The sequence below is a fragment of the Myiozetetes cayanensis genome, unplaced genomic scaffold, assembly GCF_022539395.1.
Source record: "Myiozetetes cayanensis isolate MyiCay16 unplaced genomic scaffold, myiCay2020 scf1, whole genome shotgun sequence".
NCBI lineage: Eukaryota > Metazoa > Chordata > Aves > Passeriformes > Tyrannidae > Myiozetetes > Myiozetetes cayanensis.
Genome location: NW_026086604.1, coordinates 104,169,421 through 104,192,400, shown reverse-complemented (window position 1 = coordinate 104,192,400; position 22,980 = coordinate 104,169,421). Strand labels below are relative to the sequence as shown.

The 22,980-nt window shown below is 37.0% G+C and overlaps 1 protein-coding gene across 2 annotated transcripts in view; it reads left to right on the top strand.

Moving 5' to 3' along the window:
- Positions 1-265: 265 nt before the first annotated feature.
- Positions 266-22,980, top strand: part of SEPTIN7 (septin 7) — a 60,252-nt gene continuing 37,537 nt past the window's right edge. For both annotated transcript variants that reach the window (XM_050307684.1, XM_050307678.1), the window contains exon 1: positions 266-368. In XM_050307684.1, coding sequence (XP_050163641.1) covers positions 359-368 — 10 coding nt within the window. In that variant the 5' untranslated portion in view covers positions 266-358. The remainder of the gene's footprint in view (positions 369-22,980) is intronic.

Here is a 22,980-nt window from a genome sequence, read left to right as displayed (position 1 = left end):
TAGCTGAACTGCTGTACCAGTTTTTTGGCTATCCAGTCAAAAAAAAATCAAGTTTTCTGATTTATTGCTGCAGTTCATTGCACTGTCTTGAATGTAGGCAGCTTAGGTTGCTGGGAGGTTGGGTAGACAGCACTTTTCTACAAATATGAAAATGAAGTTAATGTTTAAATAACTAAAAAAAAAAAAGAATAAAATACAAGCCAGCTAAAAAATTCACATGCTTTTCTTTTAACTGTTTTTTTTCCCTAAATATTTCTTGCTTTAGCAACAGAAGAACCTTGAAGGATATGTGGGGTTTGCAAACCTTCCAAATCAAGTTTACCGTAAGTCTGTGAAGAGAGGATTTGAGTTCACACTCATGGTAGTAGGTAAGTTTCTTCCTTTCTTTTGAGTAGTGATCATTGGAAGTATTTTTGTTGTAGTTCTTAAAATCTGTGATGATAACGTAAATGTATTTTGCATGATCTCATGAGAAAACATGGATCTACCCCTGCTAGACTGATAAATCTAGAGTGGTTAAAAAGAACATCTTATCTGATATGCAAGTTGATGAGGAGAAGAGTAAATAATGAGAACTGTATAGTTCATACAGACTAAAGAAAAATATTCGGTTTGGATCTAGTCTAAAATGTGTCTTGCAAGTATGACAGAAGTAATTTGAACTTGGATTTTCATTTGAATAAAAAAATGAAGGTTTTTATGGTTGAGTGCGACATGGCAAACCTTGTACATAACCAGGCAATAGGATCCTGTATATCCTGCACTTCTGTGGCCACAAAACTGTGCTACAAAATCAAAGCTTTAATTTAAACAAACCTTTCTAGTTTGTATGGTTGCAAAGAAAACCAAATGTAAACAGTTTGTTCCCTATGGACTACAGAAAATGGGAAACTGTAGTTAGTATGAATGAATAATACCATCCAGAACAGTTCATTTAGGCTTCAGTGATGACCCAAAATGTCATATTTCCTACTAAGACATCTGATTTATTTTTTTTCTCGTTCTTTTGAGTACTTTTATGATAGCAGACTGTTAGTAAGGTTGGTTATGTTTGTGTGTAACTGATACTACTGGATATGTGACTCTGTTTTGACATGGCAATGATCAAAATAATAATAATTTAAAAAGTATAATAACCAACTGTTTCTTTGTTGGTATCTAGCTTTCTCTTTTGTAAATTGACCGGTTTGATAATGCCTTGATGTTTTGTCATCGAGACAGTGAATATCTTGTGCAGACATTATGTAGCACATAACATGACATTATTATTGACAGAGTTAGAAATAAGGGTCAAATTGCTGAAAACTTGTAGATCAATCAATGAAAACTCGATGTAGATAATTTATAATTTTCTTTTGATTCCAAAAGTGAGTTAGAATTTTAAAAATTTAGGTGTTTCTTTTTTCTTTTGGAACTTGATTACAGGTTCCTTTGTAGTCTGGCATCCAAGTACATAATTCATTATTTGGCACAAAAACTGTTCAGTCTTAGATAAAATCTGTGTTTCTGCTATCTACATGAAAAAAGGAGGAGGAAGGGAGGAAAGTGCCTTCGTAAGTGGTAGATGTCGTGATGTGTTAGAACGGGAGAAAGTCTGTGAAATTACCTTGGTGTTCTTACCTCTGTAGCAAGGTTAAAAGCAGTTGCACTTAGTAGAACTGTAGAAGATTGTGACTGCCAAAAAGAAAAATGGGTCCAAAGTTAGATTGAAAAATGAGATGTTGGTCAGAAAATTTTGTTCTTAGTTTTTCTATTTATGTACTTACTACTAAGACTTCATTCATTTGCGTGGAAATTTTTGCCATTGTCTGGAAGTTTCCTAACTTAAAAATGCATCTAACTCTCTTCTTTTAACCCTCAAGTATAGAAATCAGATACTTGAAAGTGAGTGTTTAAACAAAATGATGGGTGATCTTTTAATACCCTAACATGAAGATGCAGTAGTTTGTATATTACTGGTCACTTGTGCGGGTAAACGGTGCAGTGTAATCTGCAGTTAGATTCTTAGAATTGTAATTATTTATTGCTGCATTAATCCTCTGAGATAATGTTCTCTGGCTTGGTTTGAGGTCTTGAGCTGACATAATGGTACAGTTCTGTAACAGTAAATGCAATTACCTGTAGTCAACTTAATAAAACTTAAAATGTAGTGCTTATCTGTGTATGGTCAGTGCTGAAATAATAAGAATACTGAATGTATTATCTCTTGGAGATAATCTAAAATATTCTCCTGCTCTTTCTACTACCAAGTGTCATGTGTGCATGGCTGCCTTTTACTGTGGATTGCACAATTACTAATCTCCTGTCTGTACTTTATTTGTTGGTACTTGGGTGTCAGTATGTTACCTGTTTGTGCTGAAATGAAAAATGAGAAAAACAATGCTTGTGGTTGCTAAATGGGTACAAGGAAGAAAACAAATCGTATTTGAGATGTCTGATCTCTGAGTCCAGCTATTTTCAGGTGTCTGTGAGGCCTTGATATTGCAGCTAATGCATTTGTGCAGAAACTATTTTCTGGTTGTCAGTTTAGTCTGGCATTATCAGTTAAACATCACAGATGTGTGTGGCATGATGTCTGCCTTCTTTGTCTTGGAATGCATAGGATGAAAAGTCACTGGAGCAGTGTTCTGGGGGGACTTGCTGGTATGGTTGTACTATGGTGTGGGTTTCTCCTATTGAAGAAACAATTCAGTGTTCGGTTTAACAGTGTAAGATATGTGGACTGAGCAAGTATAAAGTACAGCATCAAACAGATCCAACGTTACTCCCAGTAAGAACTTTTGTAGGGATATTGATCGGTTTTGCAGAACCTTTCCTGTGCTTACAGTGTGAATGTACTCTATAAAATGTTTATTTTCCCAGTTATCGCCCTTGAGATGATGAGGCTGCCCAGAGCAGTGTGTGGTGGCTTCCTGCACTTCTGTTGTGCCAGTGAAGTCGGAGAGTGGGCTTTGAAATTTGGGAGCGCATAAGGCTGAGTAGTTGTTGAATAACCTATATATAGCATGGTCTCTAGAGCAGGTTATCTGCTCCATATCTGGGCTGATCTATGCTGGTGGGGGGCATTGCTTTCTAAGTGGCCCCATTTCAGCCATGTTGCCAGTGTTCTGTCCTGTAACTTGCTCTTTGAGCCAGGACTCATTAGGATTAATTTATTTGAGGCTAGTGATGGATGCTAGTGAGGTCTTTTCTGTAAATATGGTTGCCGATTTCGAGGTGTTCTGGTGTTTACGTTAAATATAACCAAAGAGAGAAGTGGTTATGAACTGCACTCATATGTATAAAAAGTGGATGTTTAAATACCCTTTTTATATTTAATGTTCTAAGAATCATTGAAAAGTAAATCGTAATAGAAGTGGTGTTACTTTATAATATTTAGCCATAATAAGCATTTCAGCATTTGTCTCATTAAACTCTGTTTGTTCTCTAAGTTGTTTCTTCTGTTAGTGTTTATGAACTTTTCTTAAGAAACTGAAGACTGAAATATCTCTTTGTTTTCCTAATTAATCAGTTGTCATTCTCAGTTATATCCTCAAAGGCTAAGCAGTAGTTTTTTTTTGGTCGCATTGCTTCTGAAATGACTTGGTTTATTGAATAAAAACTAACAGGCACCTCCTCTGAGAATAAGACATAAAGTAGGCAGAAGTATGCATTAAACTGAGCTTCCTTCTTGATGCTTTCAGAGTAAGACATTTAAGTAGTGGTTCCACATCTGAGATACTAAAGCTCAACAGTGGAAAAAATGTCAGGCTTGCCTTGGTAGGCTGCTTCCTTCATAATCTTGTATAATCTCTTCAAGTAAAAGATAGTTGTTGAAACACTTGAGAATCCGACATAAATATTTAGTCTGTTTGAAATCCAAAGTGTATTCTCTGCATTTCTCTGCTGAATGGGGTTTTTTTGGAGGACAGTACATGCCTAAGTCACATGCTTAAGGAAAGAAAACTTCACAGTTAAAGGAAATCTTAATTGTCGAATTATAGTTCTGTTCTGTTTATTAATATAATTACACTTGCTTAAATAGTGGGCGTATGTTTTTGGTTTAGTGTAATGAGGTGTGGAAGAAATAGTTACTTTTCAGTGTTTCTTCCTTCTAAACACGGAGTCAGGAAATCCCTCTTTTGTTGTTCTTGTATTGAAATGACGCTGGTAACGTGATTTGAAACAACATCCAAGTAGATGCAAAGTCATAATTTTAAAAAAATGCTTTTCTCCTGTGCTTTATGTACTCAATAATAACTATTTGTGGTGTCTTTTCCTAGAGCTATATACTTTAAGGTGTTTGGGCTTCATGAGTCCTATTAGATGTTGGACTTTTTATTTTATTTAAAATAATGTGATTTGCAATGTGCAGAACACTTACAATCAAGTGACTCTTCAGAGGACCTTTCTATGAAGGTCCTAATTCTGCAGCAACTGTTTGGTAGCTTTGACTTTGAAAGCTGTTTTGAAACTTGTCCTATAGTAAATTGTCTGTTTTGTTTCCAAATGGTTGCTTTGGCCTTGTAGATCACCTGTGGATTACAACTTAAAGGAAGATGTCACGCAATATTGTTGTAGTGCTTAGTTTGTAATTATATGCACGCTAAAGTGTTTTGGTTTAAACATGTTTTTTTGGACTGGATGCAAAGAAAAGGACTGTATTTTGCAAGACTTGAAGTTACGGTAAAGCAGCAGCACACTCTGATTTTAAAATGCTTTTATTGTTCACTGGAGAAAACTTGGACTGGTTTAATACTGGTGTCTTCTGGTGATGGATCCTGTTCTGATTAGAATTACCACTTTCAATAAGCATATGGTAGGATAGGAAGAATAAATAAATGAAAAATAACCTGTGGATGGACAGTACAGTTTATTAGAAATAGTTGTAGGATTTTCCTAGTTCATATTGATCTGCTGTAATTTGAAATCCTCTTAATTAAGATTTTAATGATGTCCCTAGTACCACCGTATCTGAGTAGGTGCGTGGCCTTTTGTGTGACCTTCATTACTTGGCTTCTTAGGATCAGTGAACTATCATTGCTGGGTGTTCAGTGCCTAACCTCGTTGTTATTCTAGAGGCCTCTAAGCTCTGCCACACAATTATAGCTAAAGTTTCTTTTAAACCTACTGGAGGGGGAAAAAAAAGTGAGTTTTGACCTTTCGAGTAAGTTCTTAGCTTCCCCATGTTATGTTATTGCATTGGAGCCTTTCCTTGTGTTTACAGTCAGAAGAGGATACTGGTGTACAGCTCTTGCAAAGAAAAAACATATTACAGAAAAAACCTGGCAAAGTTTCTTGCATGTGTCCTGCCTTCTTTTCCCCTGTAACTTCTCACAGTACCTCAGTTCCTCCTGTGTTGTGCCCCTGCTACATCTTTGGCTGCAGCTCATCTTGAGGTACTTGCTTAGTGACTGCCTGCCTGTCTGGCCAGTACTGCTGTGCCAGTGGGCTGGGACCAGGTTAGACAGCACACTTTCACTTCTCAGGGTACCTTTTCTGTAAAGAAAGGTCGAAGTCTGTGTTCAACTGTTGTGGTGTAGTGGGTATGGCTCCCTTAGGAAACTAAATTAAAAAAAAAAAAAAATTAGGCTGCAGATATTCTGTTGACAGGATTATGATGTTTCCATGAAGTACAGAGTTGTTTTTAAGGTTACAAAAATTTTCAAGGAAGGAATTTGGGTTCCGGTGATGATGTTTACAAAGTATTAAAATTGATGGCTTAATACTTACAAGTACCTGATGGAGATGCTGAAGCAGAATAGGTTGAATGGAGTAGAATTGGCACAGATAAAAACTAAGGAAACTGAAAACTGGTGGAACTCAAAATGGAGCCAGTGCATGCTTAGAGATGACACATTCCTCTGGAGTCATCTCTGTTGTTGGAGTAATGCTTCACCAATAGCCTATCTCTCCTTTTTGTGGAAAGAAGTTGATAACATTTTTTTTAGAAGACAGAATAGATTAACTTTGAAGATCATTCTGTGAAGAAGTGAGTGTCTGTTCAAGATGGGAAAGATCAGTGACGTAAGAGTGAGTTTTCTGGCCTGCAGTGCATGATTTTCCACTGAGTTACTTTCAGATGAGACCGTATTCATGTGAGTACTTGGCTTCAATTAGAAAATCTTCTCTCATACATTTTTTGTTGGTGTATGGGTGGATTTTGTCTTATTTTTTTCCTTTCTCTTCCTTTTGTAATGCAGTGAACTACAGTTTACAACATGCTTGCTCTTCTTGCCTCTTTTTTTAGTGTTGGAAAGAAACTTGCACGAAGTCTAAAACCTGATGGAGGAAGAGAAACTTTTTACAGTGTGCTATTGTTGAAAGTTATGGTTGGGCAAATTCAGTTAATCTACCTATCCTATTTGAGCTTATTTAGAAACCATAGCTCTTGAAAGACTCTCTCAGGTTTTTCCTAATGTAGTGGCTTTTAATTACTCAATATGGAAAAAAAAAAAAAATCTTCATTTTTTGTTAAGCTCATTTTAAACATTTTCCTCTCTGTGCAGTAGCTTAAAAATTCTAATGACCAGAACTAAAGTTGGTATTTAAAAGGATTGATCTTCAATTCTCATTTTTTAATGGTTTGCAATTACAACATTAACTGGAATTGTGGTGCTTAGTGGATAACTTCTAAAGAGCCTTTGGATTTTTATTTTCTTATTAAGTGTTTGGATGCAAAGCTTCTTGAGGAGATTATATAAAAGCCAACTTCAGTAAGGTACCTCTTAGTGGATACTTGCAGTTACATGACTCAAATTCTAACATCTAACTTTAAGTACCAAGTATTAGTATATTAAAATATTACTTTTTAAAATTAAGGTAAAATTTTGTAAAGCCTAGGTTTTTATATGTAAACAAAACTGATCTCTTGCGTGGCAGCATTTTGGTCAGAGCCTAGTTTCCCTATTAAAATTCTTTGTTTCCTGGCAAAAGTTATCATAGGAAGAGACATTTACTTCTAAAGGTGTGGATGTGAACCCATAATTTCTCAAAAATCTGCCTGTAACCTAATTGGCTTTTATTTCCTTTAAAAAGTGATGATTCTGTTGAGAACACTTTCTTTATTCTATGTTATACCTTTGTCAGTGTCATAAAAAATTATATTAATTCTTTTACTGGGTCTCTAATAGATGAATTAATCTAATGTGATACTGTGTTCTGCATTGTGTAGGTGTCGTCTTCACTTTTTTAAGTTTTGTGGGGTTTTTTGGTGGTTACCAACATAGTTATTCCTGTCGCAGTATTAGCTGTTTTCAGCCCAGTTGTAACTTTTGCTGTGTTTCTAAGTGCAGGTGGTTTTTCTTATCCTAGCTTACCAGTTCTTCATTTTATTTCTGAATAAAAATGTCCATGTTGATTTTACACATCTGAACATGCACGCACCTGCACACAAGCACACGGTTTACTCTGTTGATGTTTAATTTACTGCAGTACTCTTGTTCTTTAAGGCAAGATCAGCATTTGAACCTGATCCTTATTCCCACTGATGAGAGGTTTGTAGGTCACAATTTAACTGGAATTAATGGATCAGGTGTCCAGCACTTGCTTTGATGCTACTCAGCAGATTGTCCTGAGCTATCATGGTGCACTGGTAGCGTGTGAACTAAATGTTGCACATTTAGTAAGCAATGATCTGTTAGAAGTTACACTACTACTGTTTTCAGTTTTTAGCCCTGGATAATGAGGTGCCACTTTACTCCAGGACTGGTTTTGGGTCCGTCTTTGCTGTACAAGCCTAGAGCATGATTCAAAGCAGAAACCAGCTTTTTGTATAGATAAATATGCTGCATTAGTTTAAAACTGACTCCTTGTTGGATGAGTATGTTAGGCTTGCCTGCTTTATCAAGAATTGTTGACAATTTCATGAAGGAATAGGTTCATACTCTAACCAAAGTGATATTTGTGGATGGAGTATTTCTGATTTAAATATCCAGTTGTAAAGCTACTGTGACCCATTAAATGTGATTTGATATGATTGTTTTCCCTCTGACTGATTTTGCAAGTCAGAATCCACTTGAAAATGTTAAATTTTCTTTTTCCGTTGTTTTTCTGTATGTAGTACAACTATTGCGTGCAACTGCCATTTTGGGTTTTGGGTGCTTTTCTTTTGAGCTTATTTTGAGCACATTTACTGATAAGTTACAGTTTATGCCATACTCTTGTCTAAAATTACTTTTATTAAATAGAATGAACATCTAATAATTTTAGTTCACACTTCTATTTGGGTATTGTAGTCTGTTTTTCTAGTCATTTACCCTAATGCAGTACTTAAAGGCAGAATATCTAGACTTTACCAGTGGCTGGAGGTTTCATCAAAATAGTTTTTTCTATTTGAGTTCTTTCATAGCTTTACTTTCATCCTGTCTTTTCATTGTAGGTAGTTTACCAGGAGCACAAATGTAAGAACTCTTGCACTCTTATCTTGGAACGATGCTAAGTTTCCATCAGTGTTGATTTAAGCTGTGTTGAGTGTATAGTGGTGGCATTCAATGCAGTTCCTTCCCTCTGTTAAACGTGAAGTGAAAGATTTTTGGAGAGTCCTGGCTTCCTACTTTCACAAGCAGTTCTAACTTTATATCACTGAAGTTTTGACTTCGGTCATTAATGGAACCTTAAGCCAGAAATTATGCTGACATCTTGTAAAAGGAGCCACACGTGTGTCAAAGTTAATGCAAAGTGCATAATTCTGGTCCTTCTGTTTATGAAACTTCTACTTTGAAGGCTTAAATGACTATTTCATGGGGCAGATGCTTCCTCAGAAGGGCAGAAATGGTCTGTGATTGCAGAAGGCCAAGGGCTTAATTCCCGTAGGAGTGAAAAGCAGTGCAGTGGATGGACACGGATAAATGAGGGCCGGCTAAAGGCATAAAGTGTTAGTTCTAACAGTATCTGGCCATGGTATTTTACTGCTTGGGAGGGTGAAGTGGTGCTGCCTTCTATGTAAGGTGACAGCTTGCTTTTTTGAGAAGAGTATCAAGCATTCCCAGGTGACATCTCAAACTGCAAACAGGACTGCCTCTTGAAATACCAGTTTTGCAGTCTGAAGTCACTGTATGTTAAGTTTTGAATTTATGAGCTAATCCAGGATCTTGGATTCACTTTCTATTTCTAAGACAGTGAAAGCCGTGATCTGAAAGCAGCTGTTCGATCTCTGTGGAGCGCTTTGCAATACAGGATAATAAGCATTGTGTTAAACTGAAGAAATATGAAACAAACCGCTGCTGAAGTATATAATTATCAGATAAGCAGAAGGTGACACTTGATAAACTCGAATGGCAAAGAGCAACAAAGGGGGTTCATTGCACACATGCATCAGTTGTTATTGCCTGGATCCACATTGTCTATGTCTTCTGTCTTTCAAGATAGAACTACTATGCGTTGTGTTCAAAAGCATGGTAGGGAACCACATGTTTTAGAAGCGAGTGACATAAATTTTCAGTTTGTTCTGGTGGTTTGGAACTTGGTGTCCTTGATCTGTTGTCATTTAAGACCTGTATTTTTTGACCTTACATGTTACTTGCCAGAGATATAACTAGATGTTATGTTGTTCTACTGCTCATTATCAAGGCTCTGGTTGTTACCAGTCAGACCAACAGTTCACTAAACTGAAGGATTTTGAACTACTACACCAAATGTAGTTGGATTTGTATTCTTTTGGAATAATCTGTTACTAGTGAGGGAATCCCAGGAGTACTCAGAGTTTGTCTCTTGAAATATCTGAATGGTTCACTTGTGATATAATATTCTGGTAAGGAGCTAGTTTAGCTTTCATCTATAAATATCTCCTGTAAATGAAATGTAAATCTGTAAAACATTTACTTTGTATCTGTGTTAAACTGTGATCCATTAATTTACCTTCACATCTGCATTATTTTTCTGATAAGGAGATATTGTTAAAGTTTCTGTCCCACGCTACAGGGGGTTTTCTGAGAGTCAACTTCTTTGTCTTGAAAGTCAGCAATTCTCTTTTACCATCTGTTCTTCCTTGGTTTACTGTATGAGACAGTTAATTATCAGTTTCCTGTTATTTTTTGTTCCATGGTCTTCCTTAATAGCTGTTTTTATCTGCCATTGATCAAGATGGTTTGGTTTGTTTTCTTTTTGTCACCCCAGAAAATGCTTTACATAACAAGTGTTACTGCCTGTCAAAGAGCCTTTGAGCAATTCATGTAATACTCTGCATTAAAAATATCCTGTCTTCACATAGGACTGCAAAAATAAGTAACAGAAGGGGCTCTTTAAAGGATCTGAAGACAAGCTTGACTCTGTACAGGAGTTTTCTTGGATCTTGGATGAAGGGTGATGTGTTGAGAGGTTAGCAACATAAAGCAGTGTTCAAGTTTATGTTTAAGGGTATTTCCCTTTTGAACTTAGTGCATTTTGGTCACCAGATTTTTAACCTTGTATCTCCAGACCTCTGGCAAAAGACCTGGGGAAGGTAGAAACCTTTGAGATGGCTGCACATATTCGCAGCTGACCATTCGTTTGTGCTCTCAGCAGTGGAACTTAAGTTATGAGAATAAATCATACAGTCTGTTTATATGTGTTAAGTGTATGACACTCCCTGCTCTGAAGAAGCCAAAAGTAACCTTGTTACTATAAGTCTTCTGATGCAGGAAGAAGTAGCATTAAACAAAATCACAGCCACCTTGTTTCCATGTATTCTGAAGCCTCTGGGAGGGAACTAACACAGTACATTATTTTGAGCAGGACAAGTGAAGACTCTTGTCCCACACCCCAGCTGTTTTCCATGGCACCACCATGTGTTGCCTGATGATTACCTTTAGTGAAACTCTAGCAAAGTCAGACCTTGAACAGCATGATCTTGCTTGCTACGCCACATTCCCTCCCCTGTGTAGGTTACTGTATCAATAAAAATAGCATTTTACCTTCACTTGTTCAGTAGAGTTGTGCTGGAATTTTTCCATTTTTATTCAGTTATGGTCTGGGATGCTTACAGTACATACAACTTTTATTTAAATTACTGTTTCAGGGGTATATATTGTCTTCTACTTCCTGAGTAACTGAAGCTAAAAACCTAAACCAATTAACACTTCAAGGCAGTGTCTTCTAACAGTGATTTTGCAAAATCAATACTTACTTCTGCTACCATACAGGTAGAGCTTAATCCAATAATGCATGTCTACTTATTAATTCACTTAATAGACTAACACAGTCTGGTGGTCGAAAAACTAAACTCATGTACTTTTTGAAGAAAAACACAGTGTTTCTGAAATAAAGTTCTTGCTCTGTACATTTTGCTGAACTGTTTGGTAGTACAATCGCTCTATGATGAAACATTTTTTAATGACTGAATGCAGAGAAATGAGTTGAGGCCTGGATGATCAGGCCAGATTTTAGCTTTAGGTATTTCTTGAGTTGGAACAGTTTGACTTGACTTATCACAGCTCTTTCAGTCTATATAATAAGTAGAAGGATATGATTTTTGTAGACTGTTAGACTGGTTTGAACTGAGGACACTGTCCAAGTTTTTATTTGACTGTAAATTTGTCTGCTTTGGTTGATTTATGTCAAATGGCAAGCATTCAGATAGCTGAATAAAATAAAGCTGACTCAGAGGAAGTATTTTATGAACTTTGCAGATACTTGGACTGTTTGAGGTTCAACTCAACAGTTTCTGCTTTTACAACAAACACATTTGTTCTATAACTCATTAAACATTTTTATATACCTGTCTAATTAGAAGCTAAGACCTGCAAGTTCAAGACACCAACTGTACTGTGTAATCAGCACAAACTTCTAGGCAGTATATGTATGTCTTCTTATCCCCCAGTTTTGGCACTGTTCTGAAGTATACTCTCTGGTCCTTTTTTTTTTTTTTCCCTAAAAATAAACTTGATTTCTCTGAAGTAATTTGCTTTTGGGGCACAGTGGAGAGTGCTCTAATTGTATTTTCTAATGCCTATTAAATGGTGTTGAGTGGCTGACTGAGACCAGGCAAGGATACAGACAGGCAGGATAAGTAGAAAGTACAGGAAATCATCATTATGGCAGTAGCTGAAATCATGACATAGTACTAATTTGGAGAAAACAGGTATCTGTAAAGGTGGATGAAGAGGTCTCCAGTTGTGTGCCTCCTGCAGTTTCTTGACTCTGCTTGTATAGAGCTCTTTTAAAAGGCTTCAGAATAGCCCTCCTGCTAATAAATGTTAAGCAGCAATTTCTTGCTTGAAGTTTGTGACTAGCTGAAGTCTGTGCCTTTGGTTTTTGAGAAATAAATTTTGAGTTTAATAGCATCTGGTCCTGACTGTTGATGGTGACTGCTCTATTATTTACCATTTGTAACTTTTCAAAGACACATATTGTCAAGAGATCAAAGTAAAGATCTGTCAATAGGCACCATGAGCTTTGGGAGAGAAGTGGTATTTCAAGGAAGTATCACTGCTTGCTTGGATGCCTTTCTACAGAAATCTGGAGTAGTTCTGGTTGCATGGAATCTCAAAGTCATCTGGTCCAGCCCTTATTCAGAACACTTTCATGTGTTTTTTCTTGAGCATCTGCTTTTGTCCTCTGTCAGGAGGACGATATTGGGTTAAATAAAATAAGGCAGACCCCATTTTGGAGTCAAGCTGATGGCAGTGGTCTGGTACTGGTTGCATTCTCAAACTTTTGGTGAAACATAGGCTCTCCAGTCTGGTTACTGAAATTGCTTGACAAATGTTTCTGTCAAATCAGTTTTGTCAAACCAGTTAGCTTGACAGTCCAAGCCTTTACAGAGACTGACATTATTATTATCTAGAGATCCATCGTGTAATGAGATGCTGCATAGGAGTCATTGCCATTCAGTTTTCTCATTTTATAATTGAGGTGGTTTCATTTTGCCTCAGAAAAGACTGAATTACAAAAATACTTTTATACCATTTCAACCAGAAGCAGAGCTTGGGAAGATGATTGTGGATAGTTTGATAGGACTCTGGAATCCTTGTGAAGCTAATATCCTTTAGAATTTATCCATGGTTAAATTTGTGTCCTGATGTGCTTTGCAGTTGCTAATTAGAGAAAGTTAGGGCACTCACAGTATGAATGGGAAACTGAAAACTGGAAAGTAGATTTTTTTTTTTAACTGAAGATTAAATAGTGTTGCCTCAAAATAGATAGAAATGGATAGAGACTAGAGTTTGATTAAACTGTATGTAATGACAGTTTTAATTTGAATGACACTAATTTGAATATGCAGAGCGTGAGGACCTTTTGTTGATATTTGTCCTTTTAATAAACTGCTACAGAAAAGACAGTGCAATTAATGAGTAAACCTGTAGTCAATTATTGTATTCCTCTAGCATTTTTAAAATTCGTGTGCTATTGCATTTTTTTTTTTTTTGGTGTTACTGAAAAGCAGGGCAAGGAGGGCTTCCCTGTTACTGGGAAGATGAACTGCTGGCAGATAGGGAACTTTTACTGCTTATTCAAATAAGATTATGTTTGTCAATATTGTGTATTTACCAGTTTCTTTAAATGACTGCTGCTGTCGTCTTAAAAAAAGTAAAGTCAATTTAATGCATGTGGAACATGGTTAATATTTAAATAAGTAGTTTATTACGATGAAATAATAATAATGTAAAAAAAAAAACCAGCAACCCTGCATACCTAAAGATGATGAGTTTATTTGTTTTCATGTTTCTAAGTGGCTTAATGTAAGTATATAACACTCAAGTTAGGTTATCTTTGACTTGCAAATGCAGAAATGAACGCTAAGGTTAGGACCCTTGCCTTAGTAAAGATGATACTTTTCTGACTGCATCTGGTGGCTTTGGGGAGTCTTTTCGTAACTTTCTCTGTGCTATTCATATTTGTGCTTTATGGAATATTCCCTTTTGAGAAGGTGCCCTCTCTCCCCAGTTAAGTGGTTTATTTGCATTTTCGTCCCTATCCTTGGCTGCATAACTTTTAATTTTCCGGAACCACCTTCTTTATCCAATCACTAAGAGTGGTGGAATTATTTTTGCTTTGTTTTTGTTTTTCTTGTTATTATTTTTAAGTTTTTAATAAGGAGCAGAAAGCTTCTTGCTAATTGTCCACCTACTGAGAACTGCACCTTTGCAGGTACACTAAAAGAGTCAGTACTTTCTAGAAAAGCATCACACTTGTGATGTGTTTGTTTTTGTTTGTGTAGACACATTGTAAGTTCTTCAGATGGAGCTTGGTGCTGGCTCTGCTTGGTTAAGAATATGAGAGCCTCTCAGTGCTTCTAACTCTACAGAAAAGATAAAAGATCAACTTTGACACAGTTAGAAATATTGCAGATTTCTGTGTCTTAGAGAGGTGGGGGTGTGTGCCCAATTTAGTTTGGCAGTAATTGCTGTATATTTCCTCTCCTGGGAATTTTCCCCATAATTTGTCTTGTTAAAATATCTGCTTTTTCATGTGAGATATTGCTGGCACATATACTAGTACTGATAGTATTATCCGAGTGGCATGGACAACTCAATAAATATTATCTATATATTATGAAGAGGCAAAAATGTGCAGCTTCTCTTATTTGTAGTGAACTACAGTGTCAGTTTACTGTTCCCCCCCTTTTTGGGTTTTTATGTAAAACCTCTTTGTAGATGAAGTTTTATGGTAGATTTTGTTACAAACTCATCTAGGTTTTCTCGATACAGTGAGAAGCTGTTAAATGAGGCATCTGTAAAATAAATTAAAAAAAATTAAAAAAAAAATGTGAGCAACTGAGAATTTTTTGTTTTCCAACTAACAAGACTAAAGATAACTAAATGGAGTGACTTTGTTTCTGTAGATGTTCACATGTGACTTTTTGTTGTACCTTGATTATGTTTATGCTGAGAATGGAAGATCAAGGGCCATATATTGCATGCCTTTTTACCTATTTTTTTCAAGCTGCTATGTCATAGCAGTACCATTGAGTATATTTAGCATCCTCATGTCCTGTAAATTGTACAGATCTTGTTTCTGATGTTTCTGGCTGCAGCTTTTTTGTTCATGTACTTTGGACTCTTTCCGGAAGGCTTTTTATTTATTACGTACTGTTCAAAAAACAGTTTTAGCTCTTTCCACGTATTCTGACAAAGTGACTGCCTGTGTCAAAACATATGTATAGCTTCAGAGTTATCTGCTTCTTGCAGCAAGCAAAAGCTGTGATTCTTGGAGCTATTCTGGGAAAAAGTGAGGACTTGATATGCTGGGTGCGAAGGTGGGAAAGCACCGAAGGGGAAGGTGAAAACAAGAGACAAAGGAAACTTCTTGTATTGCTTCTCAGTCTAGAGATGTAAATTTTGATTTGCAAAAATAATTAGTAATTGAATTTCCATGGATAAAAAGGTGGAAAAATGTGACTGGGACAGATATTCCTGCTGTGTGCTGCCATCTTGGTTTGAATTCCACGATTCAGATTTAGGGCTGGATGCTGCTACAGAAGTGGAAACCATGTGGCTGGCTGGTGATAAGGTAGGCAGGGACAGCAGAGAGCTGTGGCTCATGGAGAACCTTCCTTGCTTGGATCTAAGGTGAATTTCTGTTCAGCCTCTTGCAGTATGCCACAAGAGGTTGTCAGATGGTCCCCCACAACCCATAAGGATTTCTGTTATCTCAAATCTGCTGAATACCACAGCCTTTTCTGATCTTTCCTTGAGGTGAGGTTGCACTAGAATAATGCAGTTGAGTGAAATAGAGGTGGTATACCGTGTTTCCCTAAAAGATTAGGAGAAATGAATTGCCACTTAACACAGTTTGCGTTTGGGATTTCTTTTTGTCAGGGGAGGCTCCTTGCCTGTCTCCTTGAGCCATGTGTGCCCTGGACACTCTACATAGACATTGCTTAGAATTAATGCAGTTAGCCTGTCTTCTTCTTAAGCTTTTGTATTTGGTCTGAATATTGTATTATTGGGAATTTTTGAAAGCATAAATTCTCTACCTCTTTCATCAGAAGCTTTTTTTGCCTTTTTTTTTGTTAATGGGAGTGAGATCATTGGGTGTTTCCTCTTAAATGTATTTTAGTCTTGCCCTTTCTGTTGTCACAATATCACTAAACAACTCCAGTAGTCATCTTCGTACCGCTTACCCTGGGTTATATGATTCATGTCTTAACAAAGACAGGCACTGTAAAGGTTAAGTGCAGAATTGGTTCTTGCACAGGTGTGGCAATCCATTTGCTCTTTGTCCAAATCATGCATGGATTTATTGACTGCCACCATTCTGAGGGGTTTTCTTGCTTTTTGCCTTGTAGCTTGTTGGGAAGTTGGGTCAGTTTAGTGGTTTCAAAGGGTGTTTGACGTGACGCTTTAATCTGAGATCTCCATCTAAAATTGTAGGTCACGATAAATCAGCTGCATGCCAGAACAACAGAGGATACTGTTGTTTCAGAGTCCAGTATGGCTGAAAAGGATGCAAAAGAATATATGGAAGTTATTCTGAAGCCTTCTTTACCTCCATCAGCTCTTTTGAGAAACGTAATCTCACTTCAACCTGGTTATAGAGACCTTGAATATAGGATATGAATTTTATATTCTTTCTAATAAAGCATGGATATGGAAATTATGTTTCCGTGTTTTGGCTGGTTTTTTAGGAGTCTTACAAAGTAGCAAAGAAAATGTTGAATACTTTGTTGGGAACTTTTTTTTAATATAAAGTATAAGTTTTGCTAAAATGCAGTAAAATGTTCCCTTTTTATTTTAAAATATTACCTTTTTTATTTGCTTATGTAAGTTGTTATGTAATGCTGTTTTTGAATGGTTGTAAGGGGTTTTTGTTGGGGTTTTTTTGTTGGTTGGTTTTTCTGACCACATCTGTAGTTGCTCTTGGCCATATTTGAGTTTATGCATGATGACTATGACTTCGTTGATAATTTATCTACTCAAGCTTGCCCAAACTACTGTAGCTTGCCTTTCAGAACAGGCCTCTTAATGTCTTAGTTCTAAGCCTGCTAATTAGTAGTCAGCAGTGGTCATAAATCAAAACTAAGCACTGTTGTGTATGCTCTGAACAGGATGAATTAGAAAAGCTTTCTGCCTTGTTACAGGCACGTTTTTCTGGTGCTTTTTGTTTGAGGATGTATGAAATGTGGTATTTGTCCTGTGTTGATCCTTTTCAGTTAAATGCACCCAAGTTGTAAAATAGTGGTTTATCTATGCTTTGGGTCCAGTAGTGATTTTTGAAAGAAGTGAGTATAAAAGATAAGGATGACTTTAAAGCTGCAGTGTTGTGGGATTTTTCTGTTTTGTCTTTTCAGTAGTACTGATCTATTTACTTTTATATAAAACTTGTATGTGAAGAGGCACTCAAATATGTTGTTTTTTTGAAGTCTCATGAGATCTGGTACATAATGACAAATTCCAGGTAGGAGTATCTTAATTCTGTACTGTGCCATCCTTCATTTTCAGAACTGTGAGAATAGAGATTGCTTTGAGTTTCCTCCTTTAAGAACCAAAGGTACTTAATTCAATTTCTTTTAAGACATTCATATATACTTGTTAAAATACTATTCAAAATAGCCTAACCATGTTCTGCAGCTTATTGCTGCCTGGGTCAATGGACTAATGTTAGAATTGTAAATAAAATATCTTCAGTGGGCTGTGAAATCTCTTGGTAGTAGAAGTGTGGTTGCAAAAATCACATGGTTTTATGTAGGCTCTTTTAGGTTTGTTTGTTTTTTGAGGGGAATTCATGAATAGAAATGAATAAACTAATTTCTAGTCCCTCTCTAATAGTGCAGTCAATGGCTTGCTCCCAGTAATTATACTCCAAGGCATCAAAATTATTACAGTTCTCAGCTTTGACTCTGGGAGGGGGAGAATCTCTGCTATTTTATGAGAATCCTGTTGCCTTGATTGGCAAACCATCACCATCTTTTTGGTGGGGTCAGTGAAGTGTCTCTTGACTTGCTGGTGGTCCTTTAGCATGAGGAGATGAGGACTAGAAAGTACTGTTCTACTGTAGATGAAACAATTCTTCTTTCTGCTCCTGAAGGGAAAAAGAGTGAACAGAGCAACAGCAAGGCTCTGTGTAAGGAAGCTGGAGTCCAAAAGCATTAATACAGATGTATATGAAATATAATATAAGGAAAAAACTGTTTTGGGTGTGTTCCTATTTGGTTGAATAAAGCTTACTTCCTCACTCCCATCATTGGGTGTGGGAAGACAAACCCTAAAGTTTTGAGGAAAAGGGGAGAACAGAGGTTTGCTTCCTTTCAGGATTGAATATAAATTATACCCCTATAATTAGATAGTTTATCTAGGAAAAAGCTTTTAGATAACTGAGGCAAACAGCAGTGATCATGGAAAAGAGCCCCGTGAGACTCGGGAAGTATTCTGCATTCAGGTTTTAAAATTAGTGCTTTTATGACCTAACTCAGGATTGTAGACGTCTGTGTTAACTATCAGTGCTGTTTTTTCCCCATACCTTTTGTTGGGCACTGGAACACTTGTCCTTCCTTGTGGATGGAAGACATAGCAATCAAGCTGCCTGTTGTCAGATCCCTCTTACTCCGCCAACTCACTAGATGACACTGGGACTTCTTCAAGAATTTCAAAAGGTGCTGAAGACTAGAAATGTCATGTAATTATATAGACGCTTTGCAAAATTCTCATAGGATTGCTGGACTTTTTCTCCCTGGGGGACAAGATAAATAAGCTTTTTCTATTCTGCAGTTGGTTAGTTGGCTGATCAGTTAGCACAAGTGTTACTGGCTGGCAAGTCTCACTTGTGTTTCTGGTCTGGCAAAACAGTGAGCTGTTGAATTTTAGCTCTGATCGAAACTTCATTTCTGAAGTGGATCTCCCAGTTGTTCCTGCTTACTGGGTTTTCCTTCAGTTTTCCTTCACATCATGGGGCAGTCCAGCAACATGTGAACTCTGTCAAGGAATAACAGCTAATAGGGTTCATTTGCTGATTAGCGTTCAGCCCATCTGCGTTGAGGCTTTTGTTGAGGATATTTCTCAGGAAGAGAGAGTGAGTCAAGACAGCTGAAAGAAGAACCTGTGCTAACAGTTTGGTAGGAAGGGATGGCCACTGGTGTCCAGAAAACCAAACTTGATTCTCCCAGTTGAGGAACAACATGTATAGTAATAGAATTTATAAACTTTTATGTAAGTCTGTACTTGCAATAAAGCCCATATTAACTGTTTACAGATGAAGGTAATTCTTCTGAGCATAGCTGTTTCCAGTAAAAGTGTAAGTGTGGCCTTAGGTGTACTCGAGTCTTAGTTCTTGTAGTACAGCTTCTTATGCAAATTTTGCAATATTGGTGTTTCTTGTATGTAGGAAGTAGTTTGTATTTTCTGTGAAGTAATTGTGATTTTTTTTTTCTTTAAAGGATATGAAGAACCAAGGTGTCTAGGTGCAAGAAGTCTGGGGGGTTTTTGTGCATAGAAACTCAGAATCCATAAAAGCACATGACGTGTTCAACATGCAGGCTGTACACTGTAACTTAAACATTTCAAGTTAAATTGAATTAGAACAGTTACTGATAGATTACTTTATCAAGTGTTGCAAACTTCTTGGTGGTAAAAGCTTAAAGCTTGTTCATCTTAATTCCATGAATATCAAGGCACTTAGCATGAACAGGTAACACTTGAGGATTTGCAATGGATTTCCTGCATTTGCTTTTCCTAATGAGGAAATTAGCAGATAGTTCTGTTTCCTCTTTGATGGATGGTGGGATTGTTATGATATTCCCCCCACTACAGTCTGTTCCCATTCGTGACATTTCAAGATGATCAAGTAAGCATGAGGAAGCATGCAGGAACAAAGTCTGTAGTAGACTTGAGGAGCTTCCAAATATTTGCTGAGTAAAGTCCTATAGTCATCATGATCTTTAAGATTAGGAAATTGATTCTATGAGCAAAAATAAACCAGTGAAAAAATTCCTTAAAATCTAATTGGTAATGAAGACGTGAGCAGGTTTTTTTGTGCTGTTTACAGATGCTGTGAAATCAGTGTAGCTTGGAGCAAATATGACCTGATTTGAAATGACAAATTTAATACTTGAGTATCTTGTATCTGTTATCAGAGGCACTATAGCTGAAAACGGCTGTTCTGTTTCTTCCTGTGCTGCTGACATTACTGTTGTCCAATTGCTTTAAAGCAGCTCTTTGTGAACTATTTATATTTAAATAATAATTTTAAAAAATATTTTCTTTGGAACTGAGAGAAACCGTCCATGTCACTTTGTGGCCTCCCCTAATCATGGTAATTTCCCCCTTTAATCATTGCAATAAAGCATTTCAAATTAAAAAACACTGAGGGCTTCTCCCCTCAAGAAATAAACAAAAACAAAAACATCAACCAACGCATATGCTTTTTGTTTGAGTACCCTCAGGATGCCTGGTACAAGGACTTCAGGAGGGGCTAGTTGTAGCACTTTATTTTTCAAGAAATCTTTCAGTTTAAATCTTTATTGCATATGTTTTTAGGTGGTTCCTTTCAGAATCACAGCTAGGGATGTCTTGGGAAAAATTTTGACTCAGAAATATGCAAACTTTACGTCCAGTCCTTCAGGATTGTTTTAAGCAGTAGAAAAGGCACAGCTTATACTCATGATGGGGAAGCCCTTAAATCCAGGAAGAAACAGGAGTACACATCTCATTCTTTTTAGGGGGGCTAAAGGCCCCCTGGATGCTCCTTTTTCAATAATTGGGCAGTTAGCTAATAGAGAAGGATAATTTTTTTTCTTTTTGAATTTACTCATATAGATGAAAGAAACAGTACAGCATCCTGATAGAGATTGCAGCCCTGCATCTCTGATTGACGGGGGTGGAAGGTGTTGTGAAATGTAACTCTGGTGTACAGATAGCAAGTGAGGACCAGTTACAAGTAAGTCTGTTGGTCATGAAGCAGTTTAGGACTATAATTGAAATGAAGCATTATTAGAGATGAGTGGGGAGGGAAAAATAAATCTTAATGGAAATTTGGAAGAAAAGGTGATATTTTTCAGGGGTGACAGTGCCAACCTTGATCTTTATTTTACAGTATAGAAGAATTTAGATCAAACTGTGAAAAGTAGTTAACCTGAAACACATGATGTAGAGAGGAAGTTTGTTGTGGTTGTTTATGGTGAGTTTATTTTTGGAAGGAATGTTCTTGGGAGAGCAGAGGGCTTATTGATGTTATACTGTAACACATCTCAGTGCAGCAGATTTTTGCTGAAGTTTGAATCTTGCCTAAAACCATTTTCCATGGCTTTCCGATTGATTTTTCTGCAGGACTATTCACAGCAGCATAATTGGATGCTGGGGTGACTAGAGCAGCTCTCCCATTATGATACTCAATTTAGGACTCTGTCCTTGCTTTCTCTGATTAGTCTGTGTGACTTAAGTGCCTCACTGTTGAGAAGACTTGTTCAGAATCAGCTTAGATTTGGGCTGCCTATGTACAGGTGCTATTTTCAGATCTAGTTAGCAGTTTATTTTTCAGTTTTATTCAAACTTGTACTTTCTGAAGACTTTCCAACTTTCTCTTCTCCCAGTTCCTCTCAACTCCAGGTTTTCTGTTGATTCTGATGTGTGCTTGCATGCTGGTTTACCTTCTGATGGGCATTGATGTTGGAGATGCCTTACAGTGCCACACAACTACTGAATCTGTTGTCTTCTTACTTTCAATTCCCTGTCTTTTAGGCTGCTTAATTATATCTTCAGTGATCTTGGTTTGGCTGTTGTCTTGCCCGTACTTTTGAGAGCAGAATTCCTGATAACACTGTAGGTATGCAACTACAAAAACCACCCTTCTTTTTTCATCATAGTAAGTTTGAACAATAGCTGATGTCACTGAAATGGGAAAAATCCCCCACTGCCTCTCTTTGTACACGGCTGTTGTACTACTAGTTGTACCATTTGGAAATGGCTAGGAAAATCCAGACTTGCATCTTCCTTTTCAAAAGTATTAGAATCAATGGAAATTCCAGTCACAACCTTAGATATGACTCTGTTTTGGAGTTCTTCACGTCATCTGGCTGCTTTTTTTTTTTTTTTTTTTTTTCATATCGATACCAGTGGATTTCTGTGACGTGGCTCTTTTTTCCACCAACCAATCCGATGTGGCAAACTGTCTTTTTTTAGGTCCCCTTCGATCATTTTAGCATTGGTAGGGCTGTAATGTGACCAGCATAAAGTTACCACTGGAAAACAACCAGAGCTGCCATCTCCAAGATGGCTGGTTCCTTTGAGAGGCTTCCCCTCAGAACGTGGCAAGGATGATTAGCATCACAGATGTTAATGGATAAAACACTGTGCAGAAAAGCACTTTTTTATTGTGGCATATTAGGTTAGCTATTGGACTTGTTTATTTCAAGGTTTGCGTTTTTCTCGTTTGCTTCTAGATTTTCAATAATTGCACATCTTCAAAAACTGTAAAACTTGAGTGTGTATTTTCTTTTCAGGATCACGTGCTTGTCAGCTGCTTTTCCCAGAGCAGGTTATGGTGACTTTTAGGAAAATGAGACTTGAGTGCTTTTTATTGCAAAAAAACCCCAAAACCGAATCCAAACCCCAAGCAAACAAAAAACCCCCGAAAGACCCCCAAAACAAACAAACAAAACCTGAAACAACAACAACAAAACTCCCCAAAACCCAACTGAAAACTTTAAAGGTTTTCTTGTTTAATGAAAAACAGTGAAAGTGAAAGTGGAAAAAATTAAACTCTGCATTCCATCTGTGGTCAACCTTTTGGACTAGTTTTTCTGTAGAACTTTTACTTTTTTTTTTCCCCTGAGTCTTTTGTGTGTTTTAAAGATGTTTGGACGGGAAAATGTGGTTGATGTAGGGGGTGTAGGTGGCTTAAGAGGACGGAAATGGCTCTTCATAGTTTTCAGGTACTTGAAAAAGTGAAATGTCCTCATGGGCATTTATAAAGTGTCCTTCTGATTTAATTAGGAAAAACTGTGATCCAACAATAGCAGCTGTTCCTCCAGGCTGAAGTTCAGATTTTAACCTAGTATAAGTCTGTGCTGCTGCTGAAAGAACTAATAACTCTTGGTCCAAATTGGATTAGTGTGCAAATCCAGCTGGAGTGTTTTCTGGGAGCTGTAAG